The sequence below is a fragment of the Petaurus breviceps genome, unplaced genomic scaffold, assembly GCF_028583685.1.
Source record: "Petaurus breviceps papuanus isolate PSGF00001 unplaced genomic scaffold, PetGlider_PUasm1.0 37, whole genome shotgun sequence".
NCBI lineage: Eukaryota > Metazoa > Chordata > Mammalia > Diprotodontia > Petauridae > Petaurus > Petaurus breviceps.
The window spans coordinates 39,014,762-39,033,895 of record NW_027186296.1 but is presented as its reverse complement, the minus strand read 5'-3'; the positions used below and the strand labels follow the sequence as shown (position 1 = coordinate 39,033,895).

The following is a 19,134-nucleotide window of genomic DNA, read 5'->3' as shown; positions in this document are numbered from 1 at the left end:
GCAGGGACTTTTAAAAAATAGTTAAGATTCCAATGCTAATTAGCGAGTATTTAAAAATTTAAACAATGTTCTATAATACATGAAACAGCTACACATTTTATTAGTCATTAATTTTATGTATTAGATATTCTTTATTTTCACTTTAATTTTGACTCATAACTTCCCTTCCTGTGCTTCCATGCTGTTGCCTATTCCTGTATTATCTTATTTCCAATTCAAAATAATTATACATGAAATATTGTGAATTCATTCACAGGGTGGGGGTTCTAGAGGTCTCTTAAGAATACCTATATATAAAAAAGAACCCTATCTCCTCTTCCCCTTTTTCTTGATTCTACCTCCCTTTGACACTGAGGTGGGAAAGACAAAAATTTTAACCCTACTTCTATCACAGACGAGTTTATTACCTACATGTAGTTTCAGCTGGTGGAAATGTAAGGGGGATAGTTTTGAACAAGGGAATCTTCTGGTAATTCTTTACTGTCATTCTTTGTCAGCCACCCAAAAAATACCAACTCTCACTTTGACTAGAACACCAAAGGATAAATACATATACATTATGTATTTGTATGTAACTAAACATTATGATTCCTCCACTTTTCAAGTGACTGTTGATTCCACAGGACTCAGCAAAAATAAACAGCTGCCATCTGGGACAAGAGTAAGAGTGTGGAATTTTATATTTTTTTATATTTATATTTTATATCTTAAATATTTTTCACAAAAGTGAAATGTCCAAAATCCAATTTTTAAAAATTCAAAGAAGAATCTAGGAATATAGTTTTTTGAACATCTAATTTAACATTTGGTGTCCATTTGTACAAATTTCTTTGCAATTAACTTTGAAAACAAGGAGTTATTTTCTAGGTCTGTGAAATTTAGAAATTTCTCTTAAGAACAAAGACATTTGTGTTAAAATAACCGTAGTCTATGTAATACTGCTATCAAAGACTGAATAATTTTGAATCAAATAATCCTAGTTTTAATTCACTCATACTGATTCTTTCCCCTATCTCTTCAGGGCATAACAATACACCTCCAAATCATAAAAAAAAAAAAAAAGATAACTCCTTTTACACTGATCTCAAAAGTACAAACTCCTTATATTTATCTCAAGAAGGAAAATCATGTAATATTAGTTCTAGAAGAGTCCTTACAGATCATTTTAAACTTTTCCCACCTCATTTTCTGGGTGAAGAGACTGAAACCCAAGAGTTATCCATGGGCACAGATGACTTCTGAGTCTAGTTTCCTCAAAATTTTCCTTCATGGGTTTAGGAAAAAGGTGAGCATCAACCCTTGGGTTGAGATTTTTTATTACCTGGGTCTTTCTGAGATTGTAAAAATATAATATTTTTCCTCTAAGTGAGAATTTTATGCTTTTAAAAGTTTCAAAATAACAATCTGAATTAATTACAAAACAAGAATGTTGGAACTAGGTATATTTCAAATTGGGGGTGGTAGGTTAATTATTTTTCCAATAATCACAGACTCAAAAGCTTGATAATCCTGCCCTTCAACCTTCTTATACCTGGAACACTTAAAAGAAGAAGGTGAGTAGGGTGGTGCTAGCTGAATCACCTTTTGAATCACTGCCATTACATTAAGTACTGCTGGCAAAGGTGACATTTGGCTTAGGAAATAACATGATGAGTAACAGCACTTTGGGGTTTGGAAAACTATTTATAAAGCTATAGTATAATATGGATTTTTTTTTACTCATTAGCAGTGTCTTCATTTTCATACTCTCTATATTACCTTTATGTCACTTATTACAAACTACTTTATATTTAAATATGTGCTTTATGTCTCACCTACTAGATTTAAAATTCCTTGGGAACTCTAATCAGTACCTCATTCTCTGTACCCACTCCCCCCACCAGAATGTATCCGTGTGTTCCTTGTACATAGAAAGTATTCAGTAACACTTGCTTAATCAATTACTTAACGTATTCTTGACTTAAAGGCAAGTCTTATACCACACGTAAAAAATTATTAAAGACAAAAATAAAGTTAGTAATCAAGAGTCTAAAATTATACTAGTGCTGTTAAATTCAAATAGAATCAGAGCCCCACCCACCATGTATTGACTAAGAAAGCCACAAATTAACATTATCTAAGTTGTGCTGTATTTTCATTTTATTTACTGAACTATTTATTTACTGTATTTTATTTTGTTAAACATTTGTCAATTACATTTTAACATGGTGCAGCTGGAAGTTTAACACCTCTGCTCTATTCTACTATGACAAATATAAATTTAAGTATTTGAAATACTATTTATTTTAAATATAATGTAAAAAATATGTGTAATAAGGAAAACAATTCTAGTTTCAAAATCACTGCAATTAATTTATAGAAATGGTAATAGGAAAGAGAAGGAAGAAAAGAGGAAAACACTAAAAGGCAACAATATGTTAACACTTACACACGAAAGTCTCCACATGTGTGCATAAATCACCACATTTTGGACATCTTAGCTGGTTTCCTCCTTTCCCAGAACTCCCAGAGCCTGATTTTTTACTGCCTCCCTCACTCACTGGTTTCTAATGTTTGTGGGAGAAAAAGAAGTAACTGTTAGTTTCACACAATTATTTTACATATAGCTTGACAATATACAACATTTGTACTAATAATGCTGCAAAATCCACTAATATTTTTATTCCAACTTCTAGTTCTTGAATGTGTTAGCACAATTGACTTATGAAGTTTTAAAATCAAATTTATTCATTAGGCCTGTCAATTTTGTTTTATTTCTGACAATTACATTCATTTCTGAGTATTTTCCTCCTCCTCCCCAGCTAATTAGGCCTTTCCTTGTTAACAAAATTTCAAAACCAACTAATAAGTCAGCTATGTCTATCAGCATGGGCCACATTCCACACCCAGAGTCCCTCACTCCTCCAATAAAAGAAAGGAAGTAGTCCAAGGTTCTTAACACTTCTCTTGGTCATTATAATAACACTGTGTTTTGTTTCATTTTCTTCTTTCTGTTTGTGTTGGAGTCATAGTGTATTTTATTTTCCTGGTTCTTAACTTCACTATTCTGCATCAATTCAGGTCATGTTTTTTCCATATTCATTTATTTCTTATAGCATAGTAATATTCCATTACACTGATACAACCACAATTTACCTTATACATTCTGCAATTAATGAGCACCTTTGTTTCCAGTTTTTTCCTGTCAAAAAATGCCTCTGTGAATACACACACACACACACGCACACACGCACACACGCACACACCCCCACACCCCTTTTCTCTCTTTGATATTCTTCCTTTTTTTGAAAGGAAGAAGGCAGGGCAATTGGGATTAAGTGACTTGCCCACGGTCACTTTGATACTCTTGAGGAATAAAGGCCTAGCAGTGGAATCTCAGAGTCAAACATAGACATTTTAGTTACTATTTTTAACACAATTTTTAATTACTGTATTTGGATGTATCAAATGCTTTTCCATCTACAAGTCATCAAATAGGGTTGTGTCTAAAAAGCAAGTTTCTGAACTGTTTACATAATCTGTCTATGTGGTATGTATTGTCCATTTGGAATGCCTATCATTGCATTCAATAAGCACTGGGAGAAGATTTATAACTATGCTCCCAACGTTACGAAACTGAGCAAATCATCTGGCCCTATACTTGGCTTATAACCCAAAGAAATAAGAAAGACACATATGTACAAAATGGCAAACTGGAAAATACAAGGGAATAGCTTAACTACATTATGGCACATGAATGTATTAATGGAATATTACTGAACCATATAAAATTATTAAAGGGATGGTTTCAGAGAAACTTGGGAAAATTTGTATGAATTAATGCTGAGTGAATGTCCTATTCTATTCACCCTGTGACAGGTGATATAGACTCTATGCAAAATGAGACATATTTTTTTTTACAAGGACAATTTGGGAATTTGTTTTGCCTATGTATAAGTTAAAAGGGTTTTATCTTTACCTCCCCTTGTTAGGGAGAAAAGAAGAGAAAGAAAATAGATTTTTTGCTAAATGAAAAAAATTAAATTTTTTGAAAAGATCAATAAACATTGGCAAAGGGATAGTTACAGGTTGGCATAGTTGAGCCAAAAGTGGTATCATGGTAGATTGGGGTCTTTCCCCTTTTTGCTCTTCATTAGATAATCCTGATTCCTTCTGAAGTACAAAGTGGGATTTCCCACATGGTATCATGTAATAAAGTACTTACCACAATGCAACATTTGGGGAAAAATGTGAAAAGTACAATCAGTTGTGGGAAATTAATTACATGCTAGTATACTATTGGTGGAGCTATGAATAATTTGATTACTAGATATATATATTATCTATCTATATATATAGATATCATCTATATATATATATAATAATTACTAGAGAGTAATTTGGAATTTTGTAAACAGTGACTAAAAAGTCCATACTCTTTGACTCAGAAATTCCACAATTAGGTTTATATTCTAAGGAGGCCACTGACCAGAAGAAAGTAATTATATACTCCAAAATATTTATAGCAGCACTTTTTGTGATGGCAAAGAACTGCAAACAAATAGATGCCCATGAACTGGAGAATAGTTAAGCTGTGGCACATAAATGAAATGGAATATTATTGTTCTATAAGAAATGACAACTGAATAATACAGAAAATAATGAAAAGAGCTCTGAACTGAGAGAAAGTAAGCAGAGCCAAAAAAATTATACATGACTATAACAATGTAAAAAAAACCCACGAAAAAAGTAAAATGTTGTGTCACAAAACTACAAAGAATTACAATTACAAAATTACATAGCTCCAAATGAGAGATAAAAGAAGATGCCCCCACCCCTTTGTAGAGGTGGAAAGCCCACAACTGTGTTAAACTGCACATATTTTCAGACTTCGTATTTATTGGTAAATTTTGCTGATTTTTTTTCTCTTTTGTCTTTAAAAAATACTGTTATATAGGGTGATTCTTTGGGAGGAGATGAGAGTAGGGATGGGTACTGGGGATAATTTTGGTAATGTAAAAAAGAAACAAAGAACATCAATAAATTTTTAAAGTTTTATTAACAAGACTTTTTGTAATAACAAAAACAGGAAACAAAATAGATATTCATCATTTAGGAAAAGCAGAACTAATTGTGATACATGAACATCAGATAATATTACTTAACCATTAGAAAAAAAAAATGGGGAATTTGAAAAAATTTGGAAAGACCAGTAGATACACAATAATCACAAAAATATGAAGGAAAACAACACTAAAAGATAGTAGGATTCTGATGATTATAATGACCATTCTAGATTGTAGAAGACTGATGATATACTAATTCACTCTCTCTCTTTCAGCAAAGGCTTGAACAGACTAGGGATGGGGAATGCTGCACATGTTACCATACATTATAGATTTATTAGTTTGTTCTGCTTACAAGTTTATCCTTGTTACAAGAAAGGATGGGGAAAGTATTCAGAAGTGACAGATTTTTTTGTTCCAAAGCATCAATAAAACATTAAAAACAAAAAACAAAACACAGTCACAGGCAAAATATGACCCAAAAGAAAGGGGTAAATGCTATCATTCTATTTGACAGCTAGTGAGTAACTCAATATCATGTAAACATCAAACTAGACAATATTCAATAACTATAAAAGATGAGAGAGGATGAACTTAAGTCTAAATTTATTTGTAGTAGGCAGGGAAATGGCTTTAAGCAGAAATATCACATCATGTTAAGAACCAGAATATTCCAAATAATACCACTGACTGGCTAAATAACAGATTTCACCTAGATATCAATTTCTGTATCACTGTGGGGTATTATGTCTTAATGTATATTAAAATTCATGCTTATGGGGCAGGTAGGTGGCACAATAAATAGAGCACTGGCCCTGGAGTCAGGGGGACCTGAGTTCAAATCCAGCCTCAGACACTTAACACAAAACTAGCTGTGTGAGGGGCGGCCAGGTGGCTCAGCGAGTAAGAGCACCGGCTCCAGTGTTGGGACGACCTGGAGATCGAATCCCGGGCTCAGACACTCAGCACCACACCCAGAAATAACTGGCCGTGTAACCTTGAGCAAGTTACTTAACCCTGATTGCTTAAAAAAAAAAAAAAAACTAGCCATGTGACCTTGAGCAAGTCACTTAACCCCAATTGCCCTGCCGTCCCCCCTCCAAAAAGAAAAAAAAAAGATAGTTAAAAAAAATTTCATGCTTATAAAGGATTTTATACTGCATAGATAAAACACTGCATATTTGTATATAACATTATACTGAGCATCTGATAACTATTTTCTCACCAACAAATTAAATTCAGCTTCAGAAATCAACAAAAGCAAAACCTAGCAAGGAACCAGACTGTCTCAAATTTTTAGTTATTTTTTGAAAGAGGTTTTTTAAATACACTATTAAAAGTATAATGTCTACCTTATTTCCATCTCCAGAACCATCTTTGCTAGTCCCATCTTTTGAAGCAAAGTATGCTGGTGTTTCTGAAAAAGTTCTAAAAGGAATTCTTCGAAGAATCTGTGTTTCAAAGGTCCCCAGCCTTCCTAAAACTGGGAAGTGACTTCGTCCACAAGAAATACCTGGAGAAAAAAAAAACAACCACAGCTGGTTAGCCTACAAAACAGAAGTGAAACATGGTACGTAGAGCTAACAAATCACCTGAGGATAATAAAGTTGTCTTTCTTTTAACAAAGTCAGTCTGGGTTCAGAGGAAGTTGAAAGGATGCTAGTCAACTCAGTGCTGGGTCAGTGACATTGGAGGCTGAGGAGAAGATAAAAACATCATTCAGGTATAGGCCCATTGTGAAAAATAGGCTAGGACTCAGCCTGGCTGATAAGTCCCAGACCTGGTCTGGCCTCATCACTTGGAAATAGATGGAGGAAAGGCTAACTTCCTGAGCATAACTGTGTGTGGCCAACTTATTAATACTTGAATAAGCACACATTCCAAAAGAGGTGAAATATCCCTATGTAAGTAATGAAGGTCAAAGAGCTAGCACCTATCTTAATTTTTTTTTCCTTTTGGAGGGCAATTGGGGTTAAATAACTTGCCCAAGGTTACACAGCTAGTGTTTTTTGTTTTTTTTTAATGTGTTAAGTGTCTGAGGCCGGAACCGAACTAGGGTCCTCCTGATTCCAGGGCCAGCACTTTACTCACTGCACCACCTAGTCACCCCACCTATCTCAATTTTAAAAGGATAAAGAGAATACCCTATAAAACCATAATCCTGAAATGTAGTCAAATTTCCCCTATATTATTTCTACCTCCAAAAATGACATTTCTGAAAAAGATGGTTATCTTTGGAACCCATCCTCTTCCCGTAATTTTTATGACAACAGAAGCGACTCCTTACAACCCAGAAAACTCAATCTACAATCTGTTAAAAAGGTATAAACCCGGGGGCGGCTAGGTGGCGCAGTGAATAGAGCAAGTAAGGAGGACCTGAGTTCTGATCCAGCTTCAGACACTTAACACACACACAAAAACTAGCCGTGTGACCTTGGGCAAGTTACTTAACCCCAATTGCCCTCCAAAAAGAAAAAAAAAAAGGTATAAAGCCTCAGCCTCTGCTAGAATAGTTTCTGTTATTACATTCATAAAAGTTAGCTAATTGAATAAAATTTTCAACTCTCCACCTACACAGAGTATAACTAAAAGTTCATGTTTAAACAGAACTAAAATCCAGAGGATGACATCTTTGACAATTTGTATTTACATCTACAACAGATGGATTTTTGACATATAAACAAAATGCACTGAGGCTAACAATACCCCCAAACTGACAGAAAAATAAATGGTTGAATTCAAACCACCAAATTATTATTTCAAAGATCGGTGGTCTGAAACTGATTGCTTGAATGAACTGATAACTATTTTTAACCAAAGTGACATTTTTCAAAGCTGTTTGTTACTCTGAAATGAGAATACCAGGAAAAAAGTACTTTGTAAACTCTTAAGAACTAGAGGCTAAACTATTTTTATGGATCCATGGTATCATATAGGTCACCACTTCTTCTTAAACTTTTCATCATATGCAACACTTGTCCATGCTTTCCTAAAAATGCCAAGTTCAGCTTCCTTATTATTCAGCCTAATTTTCCTATTTTGGGTCTCCCCCAAAAACAATGTGCACACCAAAGCACTTTAGGAAATAATATTGTTCAATTATTCCTGAAAAGAGTTGAGTGGGAAATACATTCATAATCAGTGTGCATAAACCTACAAACAACTCTCCCCAAAAGTTGTAAGGTTCATACCACTCCAGCAACCTGATCTATATGTCCTAAAAATAGCACTCAATAAGAGTATACAGATAAATAGTACACAGATGAATCAACTAGGACAGTGGCTTATAAAAACAGACACATATACAGACAGAAAGACAGGGAGAAGAGAAGGAGGAAGAAAAAGAGAAGGGGAGAAGAGGGAAGGAAAGGGGGAAGAAGACAGAGAGAAAAGGTTCTTGATATACTAGTTGAACTGAATAAGGGACCATAATATTACAGATCTGGAGCTGGAAGGGTCCTTAAGGGTCACCTAGACTAGAGGTGTCAAATAGACTTTCCAAGACAGGCCTGAACCAGATTAAGATGTAACTGGAAAATCTTTAATGGAATAAATATACAACAGAACTTAATGTTAATATATCATTTTCTAGGTCAATATGTGGCCCACAAAAATCTTTACCTACAATTAGTGGTCCTGTTTCTATTTGAATTTGAATCCTGAGCAAGAGCAAGCCCCTCCTTTTACAGATGAGGAAACTAAGAGTCAGAAAAGGTACAATCATTTGTCCAATGTCAGTCATAACAAGTGGTACACACAGGATTGGGATCCAGATCCTCCCAAATCATAACTCTTTTCACTGCACGATGAACAGATGGGGAAAGGAAAAAAAAAATTCAGCTATTTGTCCTATACCTAATATAGCCAGTTAAACTAAAAAAGAGATTCCTTTTCTATTTAATTTCATTTTTCTGTAATGCAGTGGTTCTCAAAATGTGGTCTAAAAACCCCTGGGGTCCCTGAGGCCTTTCCAGGGTGTCCCTGGAAATTTTCATAATAACACTATTACAACAGTTAACATTTATACAATACTACTCTGTGCCAGGTACTGCTAAGAACTTTACAATTATCATCTCATTTGATCCTCACAACAACCCTGGGAGGTAGTTGCTATCATCGTTTCTATTTTACAGTTTAGAAAAATGAGGCACACAGAGGTTAAGTGGCTTTTCCCAGAGTCACATAACTAGAAAGTGTCTAAAGGTGGATTTGAAATCAGGTCTTCTTGACTCTAGGCCTAGTTCGTAAACAGCTGCACCACCTAGCTACCCCAATTTAAAATTCTAATATCAATAGATATAATAACAGATTTTTTTTTAAAAGCAAAACTTTTTTAGATAAAGATCCATATAATTTTTGAGAGTGTTAAGGGGTTGTCAGACAAGAAAATTTTCAGAACCACAGTTTTAATGTAATTATATTTCTATCTTTTCCTCGAAACAAATACTCTATAAATACTTTTATTAATGTTGAACAAAAACTTAAGGTAGACAATCTGGATAAACTTTAAGCTAAACATTAACATCCCCATCCCTTGCACCCCCCCTCCCCTCTACATAATGGGCCCAGCAAAGTAGGTCAAATAAATATGCAAGTTAAAAAGAACTAGCATAATTCAGAGACCTTTTTATAAAATTAATTTATACATCATTAACTGTAAATGGGGATTTGTGATTTAAAATTTTTGAATGTTTTCTTCTATTTTTAAATAAACATTTTCAATTACTCTAAAAGCAAAATGATAATTAACATATCTCTAAAATATTATTAACTTAGAACGTAAGTAAAACCCAATCTACAACCTGTTAAAAATGTATAAAGCTTCAGCCTCTACTAGAATAGTTTCTATTATACTCATATTCATAAGTTAGTTATTTGAATAAAATTTTCAGCTCTCCAACTAATTATGTTATAGGCATAACAAAAAGTTCATGTTTAAACAGAACTAAAATCCAGAGGATAACATCTTTGACAACTTTTATTTACTTTAATAGATTTTTGACATATATACAAAATGTATTCAGGCTATATCTATATCCCCCCCAAAATATTCTCTCTCACACATACACCCTCTTTTTCATGTACTTTTTAAGGCAATTTCAGAACGATGCAATAATAATAGTTTATCTATTATTAGAAAAAAAAATGGTATAGTATAACCCTTCAAGAGAATCTCATTGAGGAGATTTAAGAAAAATAACCAAGTTAATGATCCTGATAAGTTGAAATATCCTGTTTTGTAAAGATTTGAGAAGCTTGACCTTTGGGATAAAGAATTCACTGTGGAACCAATTCAACTCTATTAACCAACCAAAAAATATTACCTATTAAACACGTTAACATGATTTTTTTTAATGTCAGAATCTAATTCATCTTAGTGTCTTCACATCAGGAGTATGTTACAGTAGTTTTTTTAACAAACAGGAATATTTACATCTAGGGTCAAACTTAGGTTGTAACCAACCAACACCCAAAATGCTATGCCTAAATGACTAGCTCTAAGTAAATAAGCACTAATTCAATCAAACCAGAGGAAGTTAAATCATTTGTTTCATTAGATAAAGCCTCTGCTGATGAAACCAAACAGTCTATACAATTTCACATTCATGAGCTCCACAAGTTTTCATGAGAAATTAAGAAATCAATTTACAATGAAAACGTAAGCAATTACAGCTTGGCAAAACAGACCAAAGTAAGGAAGCATTCTGTGTTACATATTGTATTTCACAAGATTACTCTTAACATAACTTTTGTTTTTACAGAGAAAGGTACACTGAAGCAGTCATTTTAAAATTATTCCACTAAAGTATTTTCTCATGAGAACAGTAAGCAATAGAAGAGTAATTTGCCCAATTTTGAACACTTGTGTTCAACTGAATTACATGATTTTCAACTATGGACACATTCTTTTAGAACAATAAAAGATTATTCCATGTACAACAGAAATCAATCTTTAATGTTTAACAATTCCAGAGTCAAAATACTGGGCAAGAAATTTTTAAATGTGTTATTTCTTTTCCCACAAAAACCAAAACTAGACAAAGATTTTTTATGGTCAACACTTTTTTTTGGTCTTTTTTTGGGGGATGGAAGGCAGGGCAATTGGGGTTAAGTGACTTGCCCAAAGTCACACAGCTAATAAGTATTAAGTGTCTGAAGCCATATTTGAACTCAGGTTCTCCTAACTCCAGGGCCAGTGCTCTATGCACTGTGCCACCTACCTGCCCCAATGATCAACACTTTTAAGGTACCCATTTTGGTCCTCAAGTTACCAAATACATTGTTTGATTAAGCACTTAGTTTCTATAAAATGTTGTTTACCAAAAAAATCAATAAGGATAAATAATAATACTTTCCCAATTTTGTAAATGAGTGCATACCTCTTGTTTCTACACCAAAGTAGTTTTTTAGTAGGCTTTTATAGAATCCTATATTCATAAGATCATTCCTATTCATAGGATTACCTATGAATACCAAACTTTTAACTTTTAAGATCTTTCTTTATTTTAATAATCTGAAAAGTCCGTGATTTCTATGCTGTGGGTTCTCTCAACTAATGCAGGCCACATTCTTGTTTCTTCTCCAGCTGACATGGTCATAAAATTCAACATCTGGCGACCAAACTCCTGGTGATGTAATAATAGTTTCAGAATATTTGTTGGGTTATCATTAACTAACCCAATGGTTTCAAGAGGTAAATGGCAAGAAGGGAAAAACAAGGCTTGCTACAGCAGAAATGATGATGATTTAGCATTTATCCACTTTGTTAATTTATAACCCCTGTGAAATGTGTTAGCAGAAGTATCTGAACAACTCTAAATCTTCACATTAATCCCCAAGAAGCTAGTCCCTTTGATGAGGAAAGAAAGGGGAACCAAGGAGTTTCAGGAAATCTGAATTTTTCAATCATAAAAAGCCTGCCCTTAGTTTTCAGATGAAGAAATCAGTGCTATCTATAGTCATATTTTTTAAATGCTCTAAAACATTACTAATTAGAGAAATGAAAATTTAAACAACTCTGAGGTAACACTTCACACCTATCAGATTGGCTAATATGACAGAAAAGGAAAATGATAAATGTTGCAGAAGCGATGTGTGAAAATTGGGATACTAATACATTGTTAGTGGAATTGTAAACTGATCCAACTACTTTGGAGAGCAATTTGGAACTATACCCAAAAGGCAATCAACTATCCTTTGAGTCAGACATGAGGTTTATATCTCTTTTTGTTAGCAAAGGATTGGAAATTGAGGGGATGCCCATCAACTGGGGAATGACTAAACAAGCTGTGGCATATGATTGTGATGGAATACTGTGCTATAAGAAATGATAGGCAGGCTGATTTCAGGAAAAACCTGGGGAAGACTTAATATGACCTAATGCAAAGTGAAGTGAGCAGAACCAGAACATTGTACACAGTAACAATGATACTGTATGATAATCACCTATAAATTATTATTCAACTATTCTGACCAATACAATGATCCAAGAGAGTTCCAAAGGACTCATAATTAAAAATGCCATCCACCTCCAGAGAAAGAACTGATAGAAATTTGAATACAGATTGAAGCATTCATATTATTTTTTCATGTTTTTTTCTTTTAATGTTTCTTCTTTTATGACATGACTAATATGGAAATACATTTTACATGACAGGGAATATTAAAAATTGTCTTTATATATAATTGGGAAAAAGTAAAATACTACCTTTAAAAAATAAGTAAAAAATCAAAAGCCTTACCCTACAGTCTGAAAGATGTGGGTTCATTTTAAATCTTGCCTGACAAAACTATATTGGCTGTGTGATCCTGAGCAAGTCACTTAACTCCATCTTGCACTGGTAGAGAAGGTTCCCTATGCAAATATCACATTTATCACACAAATATCACAAAAAAGAATGTCTGGATTACTGGCATCCAGGATTGGAAAGAAAGAATTGTGATTTTGGATAATTATATATACATATACACACTTGCTTTTTGGAGGGCAATTGGGGTTAAGTGACTTGCCCAAGGTCACACAGCTAGTTTTTGCGTTAAGTGTCTGAGGCTGGATTTGAACTCAGGTCCTCCTAACTCCAGGGCCGGTGCTCTATTCACTTTGCCACATAGCCACCCTGGGATAATTATATTTTAGAAAGCAAATTTACTGTAGGAGTTGAAACTAATTTTTAAAACATACAACATTAAAATTGTGTGTATTATTTTACTTAGAAATAAAATTCTGTATATCTCACTTAGCTATAAGTTTACTTCTGTAGAAGTTAAAGTATGAGAAAAAAAACCCAGTAGTCATACCTGACCTAATTGGTTCTGCAAAAACATGACATTAGGTGAAATAACATTATAAGGGCAAATCAGCGATCAACCAAATAACATAGCAAGAGTATGAAACATTATGGTTTGGTTATAAACATAACCATGTTGGTTTTAGCAACATTATGCATGCCAGGCATGCATACACTATATGTGGGTGGACATAACCTACCTTTTTCTGGTAGTAGATATATATGTGCATCGTTGTGGTGTTATAGCCATTACTGTTTACCAAAGAATTCATTTTTCAACTTTTCTTTTAAAATCAAAGAGGCCTGAAATGACCAATAGGACATATGAAATGAAGTATGGTACTTCACTAAGTCCACTACTTCTTATTTATTTTGCTTCCCCCCCAAAATAATAAAATACTTATTAAATTAATAACTACAGTTCAAAAAAATTCAATCCTATTAGTTACTGAAGATACAAACCTGACTTTAAAGTAAGAACTTTTTATTAGTATTTTAGAAAAATGAAGTTAGAATCAAGCCTATAAAAATTACTTTTAGTGGATATGAATATAGACATTTTATCAAGAAATTCAAGAGTCTATACGTAATGTATGGGCAGCTAGGTGGTGTTCTGGGCTTGGAATCAGGAAGATTATCTTCATGAGTTCAAATTCAGCCTCAGACATTTACTAGCTGTGTGACACTGGGCAAGTGATAACTTGCCTTGTGTCAGTTTCTCATTTGTAAAACGAAATGGACAAGGAAATGGCTCCAGTATCTTTGCCAAGAAAATTCCCAATGGGGTTAAAAAGAATCGGATGGCTGAACAATAAATAATTCAGACACTGTATTTATAAAATTTCTAAAAGGTTTATTATTATCCTTACAGTTTAAAGATTCTGTATTTCACAAAACTAGTGTTAACATATACTAATCGCTCAGTGTAAAGGGTGCTGGGTTTGTATTATAGTCATTAAGACTTGAGTAGAGGTGCAGCCAGGTAGCACTTGGAGTAAGAGCACTGGCCCCAGAGTTGGGATAACCTGGGATCGAATCTGGGCTCTGATACTTAGCACCACACCCAGAAATAACTGGCCCTGTAACCTTGACCAAGTTACTTAACCCCAATTGCTTTAAAAAAATAAAAGAGTAGAATTCCTGCCTCAGACACCTACCTAAATAGCTCTGTGAGACTTTGTTGAGTCACTTAACCTGTTTGTCTCCGTTTCCTCAGTTGTAAAATGGAGATAATAACACTCCCTACACTTCCTACCTAGAGTTATTGTGAGGATCAAAAGAGAAATATGTAAAGTATCTGGTTATTACTATGTAAATGCTAGTTAAAATTAGTAACTTAGAGCAATTCCTAAAAATGCTTTTTTAAATTTTAATTTTATTTAATTATGACTGACAATCCTAATATTCTATTTTATTCAGAATTTTTTAAAGAGCCATGAATAAAAACTCCACTCTATTACCACTCCCTTTAAAATTATATTACTTATATTATTTTCAGAGAGTATTTCCTAAAACATGTCAAGCAATCTAAATACCAGGCTCTCAATTACGTGTAGTTATAAAACTGATTCTTGGAAAAGGGAGTTTTACCTGTTGTAACCAAATTTAGACATAGCAAAACAGAGGCCTAAGTCATACTGTGTACTATAATTGCGCAACTGTAACTAAAATTTACTAAAACTATTCCACAGAAAATTGTGCAAGAGGAGCGTTTTACTTTTCCAGAATTAAAAAAAAAAGTTGATCCCGGCCATGATCCTGATCATAGTCCTATGATTATCAATTTGTCTCGCTATGCAGGAAATGATGATGATTATCTAGGTCTGGTTTACTTTAAGTGTAGGGCACTTTGCTTTTTGGTTGCTGTACCATCTCTTTCACACAGGCAGATATGGGGGAAAAAACCACTTGCTGACCAACCAATCCCATGTTACCCCTAGCTTGGGTAGAAAAACACAAGGCTGTCTAGGTAAGAAAACCTGCCAATAAAGACACAGAGAAAGGATAGCATGCTCCCCCTTCTCCCATCCTCATCCCCAAAGAAAGAACATTCCAAGGGGGAATTTCTCCCGGTCTGGCTGATCTCATCCTTTAGGTTGGCAGAGCCGCTTTTGGATCAGTTTCTCAAAAGGATCACGGGGTCCATTAAGGCTTGTTTATGTGTGTGTGCGCAACACAACACAATGACAGGGACCCGGGGAGGCCCTCAAGGCACCCTATGCCCCGGAGGTTGCAAAGTGACCGCTCTGGGGGCAAGCCCAGACAGGGCAAAAGCCCGGGGGATAATGACTAGCTCCCCCTCCTCCCTCGAGAAACTAAGGCAGGCCCTCACGCACGCAGGCACGCACGCACATACGCACGTACACCCCTACCCCTCACGGTCAAGTTTGCTAACAAACCACACGCGGGGACCTCGGCGATGGGGAGGCTGGGGAGGGGGCGATGGCGGTCGGGAGCCGCTGTTGGCTGCGGTGTCCCGTTTTCTCCCAGTGACACAGAGAACCCTGGATCTTTCAGTCGCACCCAAGCAGCCTCAGCCCCAAAAGTCTTCCTTCGGGGACCTGGGGGTTACGAAAGGAAACGAGGGGATTCACTTAAGAAAAAGGGGGCTATCTGAGGCCACCCCCCTCTTTTGTCGGGAGTGGGGGGTGTGGGGGCGGACCCTCCTAGGAGACGAGAGGACGAGCGAGAAGAACACATCTCCTCCCCACAGCCCGGGGAGGAAGAAGGCCTCGTCCTCTGACTAGGGAAGGTCCCGCTGTCAGGCGGACAAACTAGTCCCGGAGCGAGCGAGTCGTCTCCCGCCGCACGGTTGGAGAAAAGAGGGAACTACTTTGTTACCTCTCTGCGCGGAGCCGAGCGAGGAGGTGATGAGTCGCGCGGCCGCGCAGGAACAAGCGCAGCAGCCAGACATCTCCGCCGGGCCTAGGCCGGGGGTGCCCCGCCGGGTGTCCTCCCGCTGCCGCTTCCCGACCTTAGCCGCTTTCTGTGCCCGGCAGTCCGCTTCGGCTCGGTTCCGGCCACCTTCGCCTGCCCCGGGTTCAGTGCTGAGCCTACTGGCCTTGTCGCTAGGCCGCACCACTCAGCGCCCCGCAGCCACCGGCTCCGCCGGGTAGATATCTAACCACACCCCCCCACCCCACTCTTCCCTTCCTCCCCCCACCCCCCTCCCGCCCACCGGGCCCGGGAGCGTGCGCGCGCCTGCGCCCTGGGATGTCGGGGGAGGGGAGGGGGCGTGGGCACGCACCAAGGAGAGGGGTGGGGATACGTGAGATGAACGTGGAATAGGAAAGTAGAAGGGGGCGGAGACTTGTGAATGCGACCTCGCGTACCAAGAACTCTATTTTGGACTACATATCCCGCCAGGCTATTCGCGAAGGTGGGTGCCCTCCCGTATTCTCGGATTGGAGAATGGGAGATATAGATCCCAGACGGGCTGCCGGGAGTTGTAGTGCGATACGTACTACGGATTGGCCGGATTGGAAGCTTCCGGTAGGGATTCTTTCCAGTAGGCTGAAGATAGAAAAACTAAAGGCTGCTAGAATAACCCCTAGGAAATCCATTAAAGGGGTCCTGGAGGGATAATTATCATACTATTAAGTCGATGTTGAATTGTAGTCCTTTTAATGTGAATAAATCTTAACGTTTGGAAGAAAAAAAATATATATATATATATGCTTTTCAGTGCTTTCTGTAAATTTTTTTTTTACATTCAGTTTGATTTTCCTGAGACCTGAATTGTCCAGTTGAGGATAATTGAGGGGTTTTGTTCGTTTTAAGATACTACAGCTAACAGCTTGCAGTTTATTTCAAGCGGTAACTTCCTAGACTGTGGTACAATTTCATGTTGTGATGGATTTTGGAGGATCATAATTTTAGAACTAGACGTTACAGGCTTTATAATGCAGTAGATGAGTGAGACCCCAAAAGTTCAGTGACTTGAGTAGCTGAGCTAGGACTCAAACCAAGGCCGTCTTATTCCAAATACAAAGCTCAACCATGATAATTCAGTCCATGAAGAAATCCTGTGACTCCAGTGTTTTCATGAATAGTTCTTAAATCCCGGTCCATGAGACCCAACAGTTAGTTATTCCTTCAGATCACCTCAGAATGGCCTTTGTCCCTAACCAGGAGACTTCATTCTGGGGGCAACGTTACTTATCACAGCCAGTGAGCCTTGAGGTGGCTGCCACTACGAGACTATTCATTTCTGGAAAATAATTTAATTACAGAAGAATATTATGTTAGTTTGTAACTTGCTCAGTGTTGAATTTTTGGAAAAATGAATGCCCCTATGTAATTGAATTCAATCACATGAAAATGCTAGTTTAACCCTATCCTGTGTACTTTCTGAAGCATTAAATTTTTTGCATTTATTTCTTTAATGGAATGCCACTGTTAGAATAGACTTCAAAGAGAAAACTTGGATGTAATAAACTGTATTATGACTGGATAATATTGGCATTTTTCATTTAAATTTAGTTGTGAATTCATCAGATCTATAAATAAGTGATAAAGATATAAAACCAAAAACAAAGAGGCCCAGGATAAAATGAAAGCCGCAATATGCCAGGCACCTCAAGGCTCAATGTCTGTGACAGTTATCCTTTCCACCAGACTGAATTCCTCTCCAAAGAGGCAGACAAAGGCTATTCCAAGGTGATTCAGAGGAATAATTGTTAGGTCTCCTGGACTGGGATCCAAGAACTGTTCATGAAGAATTAAGGTTATACTATTGAGGTTTAACATTTAGGGGTATGCAAAACCCAAAAATAACAACACACTGGATCCTGCTGAATGAATTTGACTTGTCTTCTCAGTCAATCAAAATTTATTAAAGATTCACCATAATGGGTAGACTTTTTTTTCTGAATTGGGTAGACTCTTATGGAGCCAAGGAATCTGTGATGCTTGTATTGGACAAGCAAACCAGAATAATCTATCACAGATTAAGTCAGTGTTAGATAATTCTGGGCAACTTCATGGAGGCAAGATGGAGCTTATATTCAGAAAGATTGTAGGAGGTTCTAGCAGTGGGGAGGGTCTGGAGGAGGAATCAAATGAGGTCAGACTCCAGTAATGAGATTAAGGGTGGGAAATAGCTAGAGGCTACCTAGAGATGATGGACAAGGGAAGGCCAGGCTAGTTAAGGGTAACAGATTTAGGTGTAGATATTTTGGGAGGATCTGGGGTGGGGAGTGGCTGGACAATGGAGGGCTAGGCTAGTAACAGATTTGGATCTAGTGATAATGAAAGGCTTATGGCCTCAGGCAAATTCCTCATCTAGTGGGAAGATACAAGAAAGAGTTCAAGGGAGTTCCCAGAGCCTGTACCCCATCAATACCAACATCTCATACCTTAAACCAAGATAAGATCAAAATGGGTACATGATATAGACATAAAGGGTGATATCATAAGCACATTGGTGGAGCATGGAATATGTTTTTACCTGTCAGATTTATGCATAAGGGAAGAATTTGTATCAAACAAGAGATAGAGAGCATTGTGTGTGGGGGATATAAAATGGATAATTTTGATTACATCAAATTAAAAAGGTTTTGCATAAACAAAACCAGTGCAGTCAAGATTAAAAGGAAACTGGGAAGAAATTTTATAGCAAATTTCTCTGAAAAAGACCTCATTTCTCAAATACATAGAGAAATGGGTCAATTTTATAAGAATATGAATCATTCCTCAGTTGATAAATGGTCAAAGGATATAAACAGTCAGTTTTCAGAAGAAGAAATCAAAGCTATCTAGAAGTCATATTTTTTAAATATTCTAAAATATTATTGATTAGA

The 19,134-nt window shown here is 36.4% G+C and overlaps 1 protein-coding gene across 2 annotated transcripts in view; it reads right to left on the bottom strand.

Moving 5' to 3' along the window:
• The window catches only part of CLPX (caseinolytic mitochondrial matrix peptidase chaperone subunit X), a 48,644-nt gene extending 32,156 nt beyond the window's left edge, over positions 1-16,488 (bottom strand). For both annotated transcript variants that reach the window (XM_069098296.1, XM_069098297.1), the window contains exons 1-3: positions 16,175-16,488; positions 6,398-6,558; positions 2,429-2,546 (exon numbers count right to left, since the gene is read on the bottom strand). In XM_069098296.1, coding sequence (XP_068954397.1) covers positions 2,429-2,546; positions 6,398-6,558; positions 16,175-16,247 — 352 coding nt within the window. In that variant the 5' untranslated portion in view covers positions 16,248-16,488. The remainder of the gene's footprint in view (positions 1-2,428; positions 2,547-6,397; positions 6,559-16,174) is intronic.
• Positions 16,489-19,134: the final 2,646 nt, after the last annotated feature.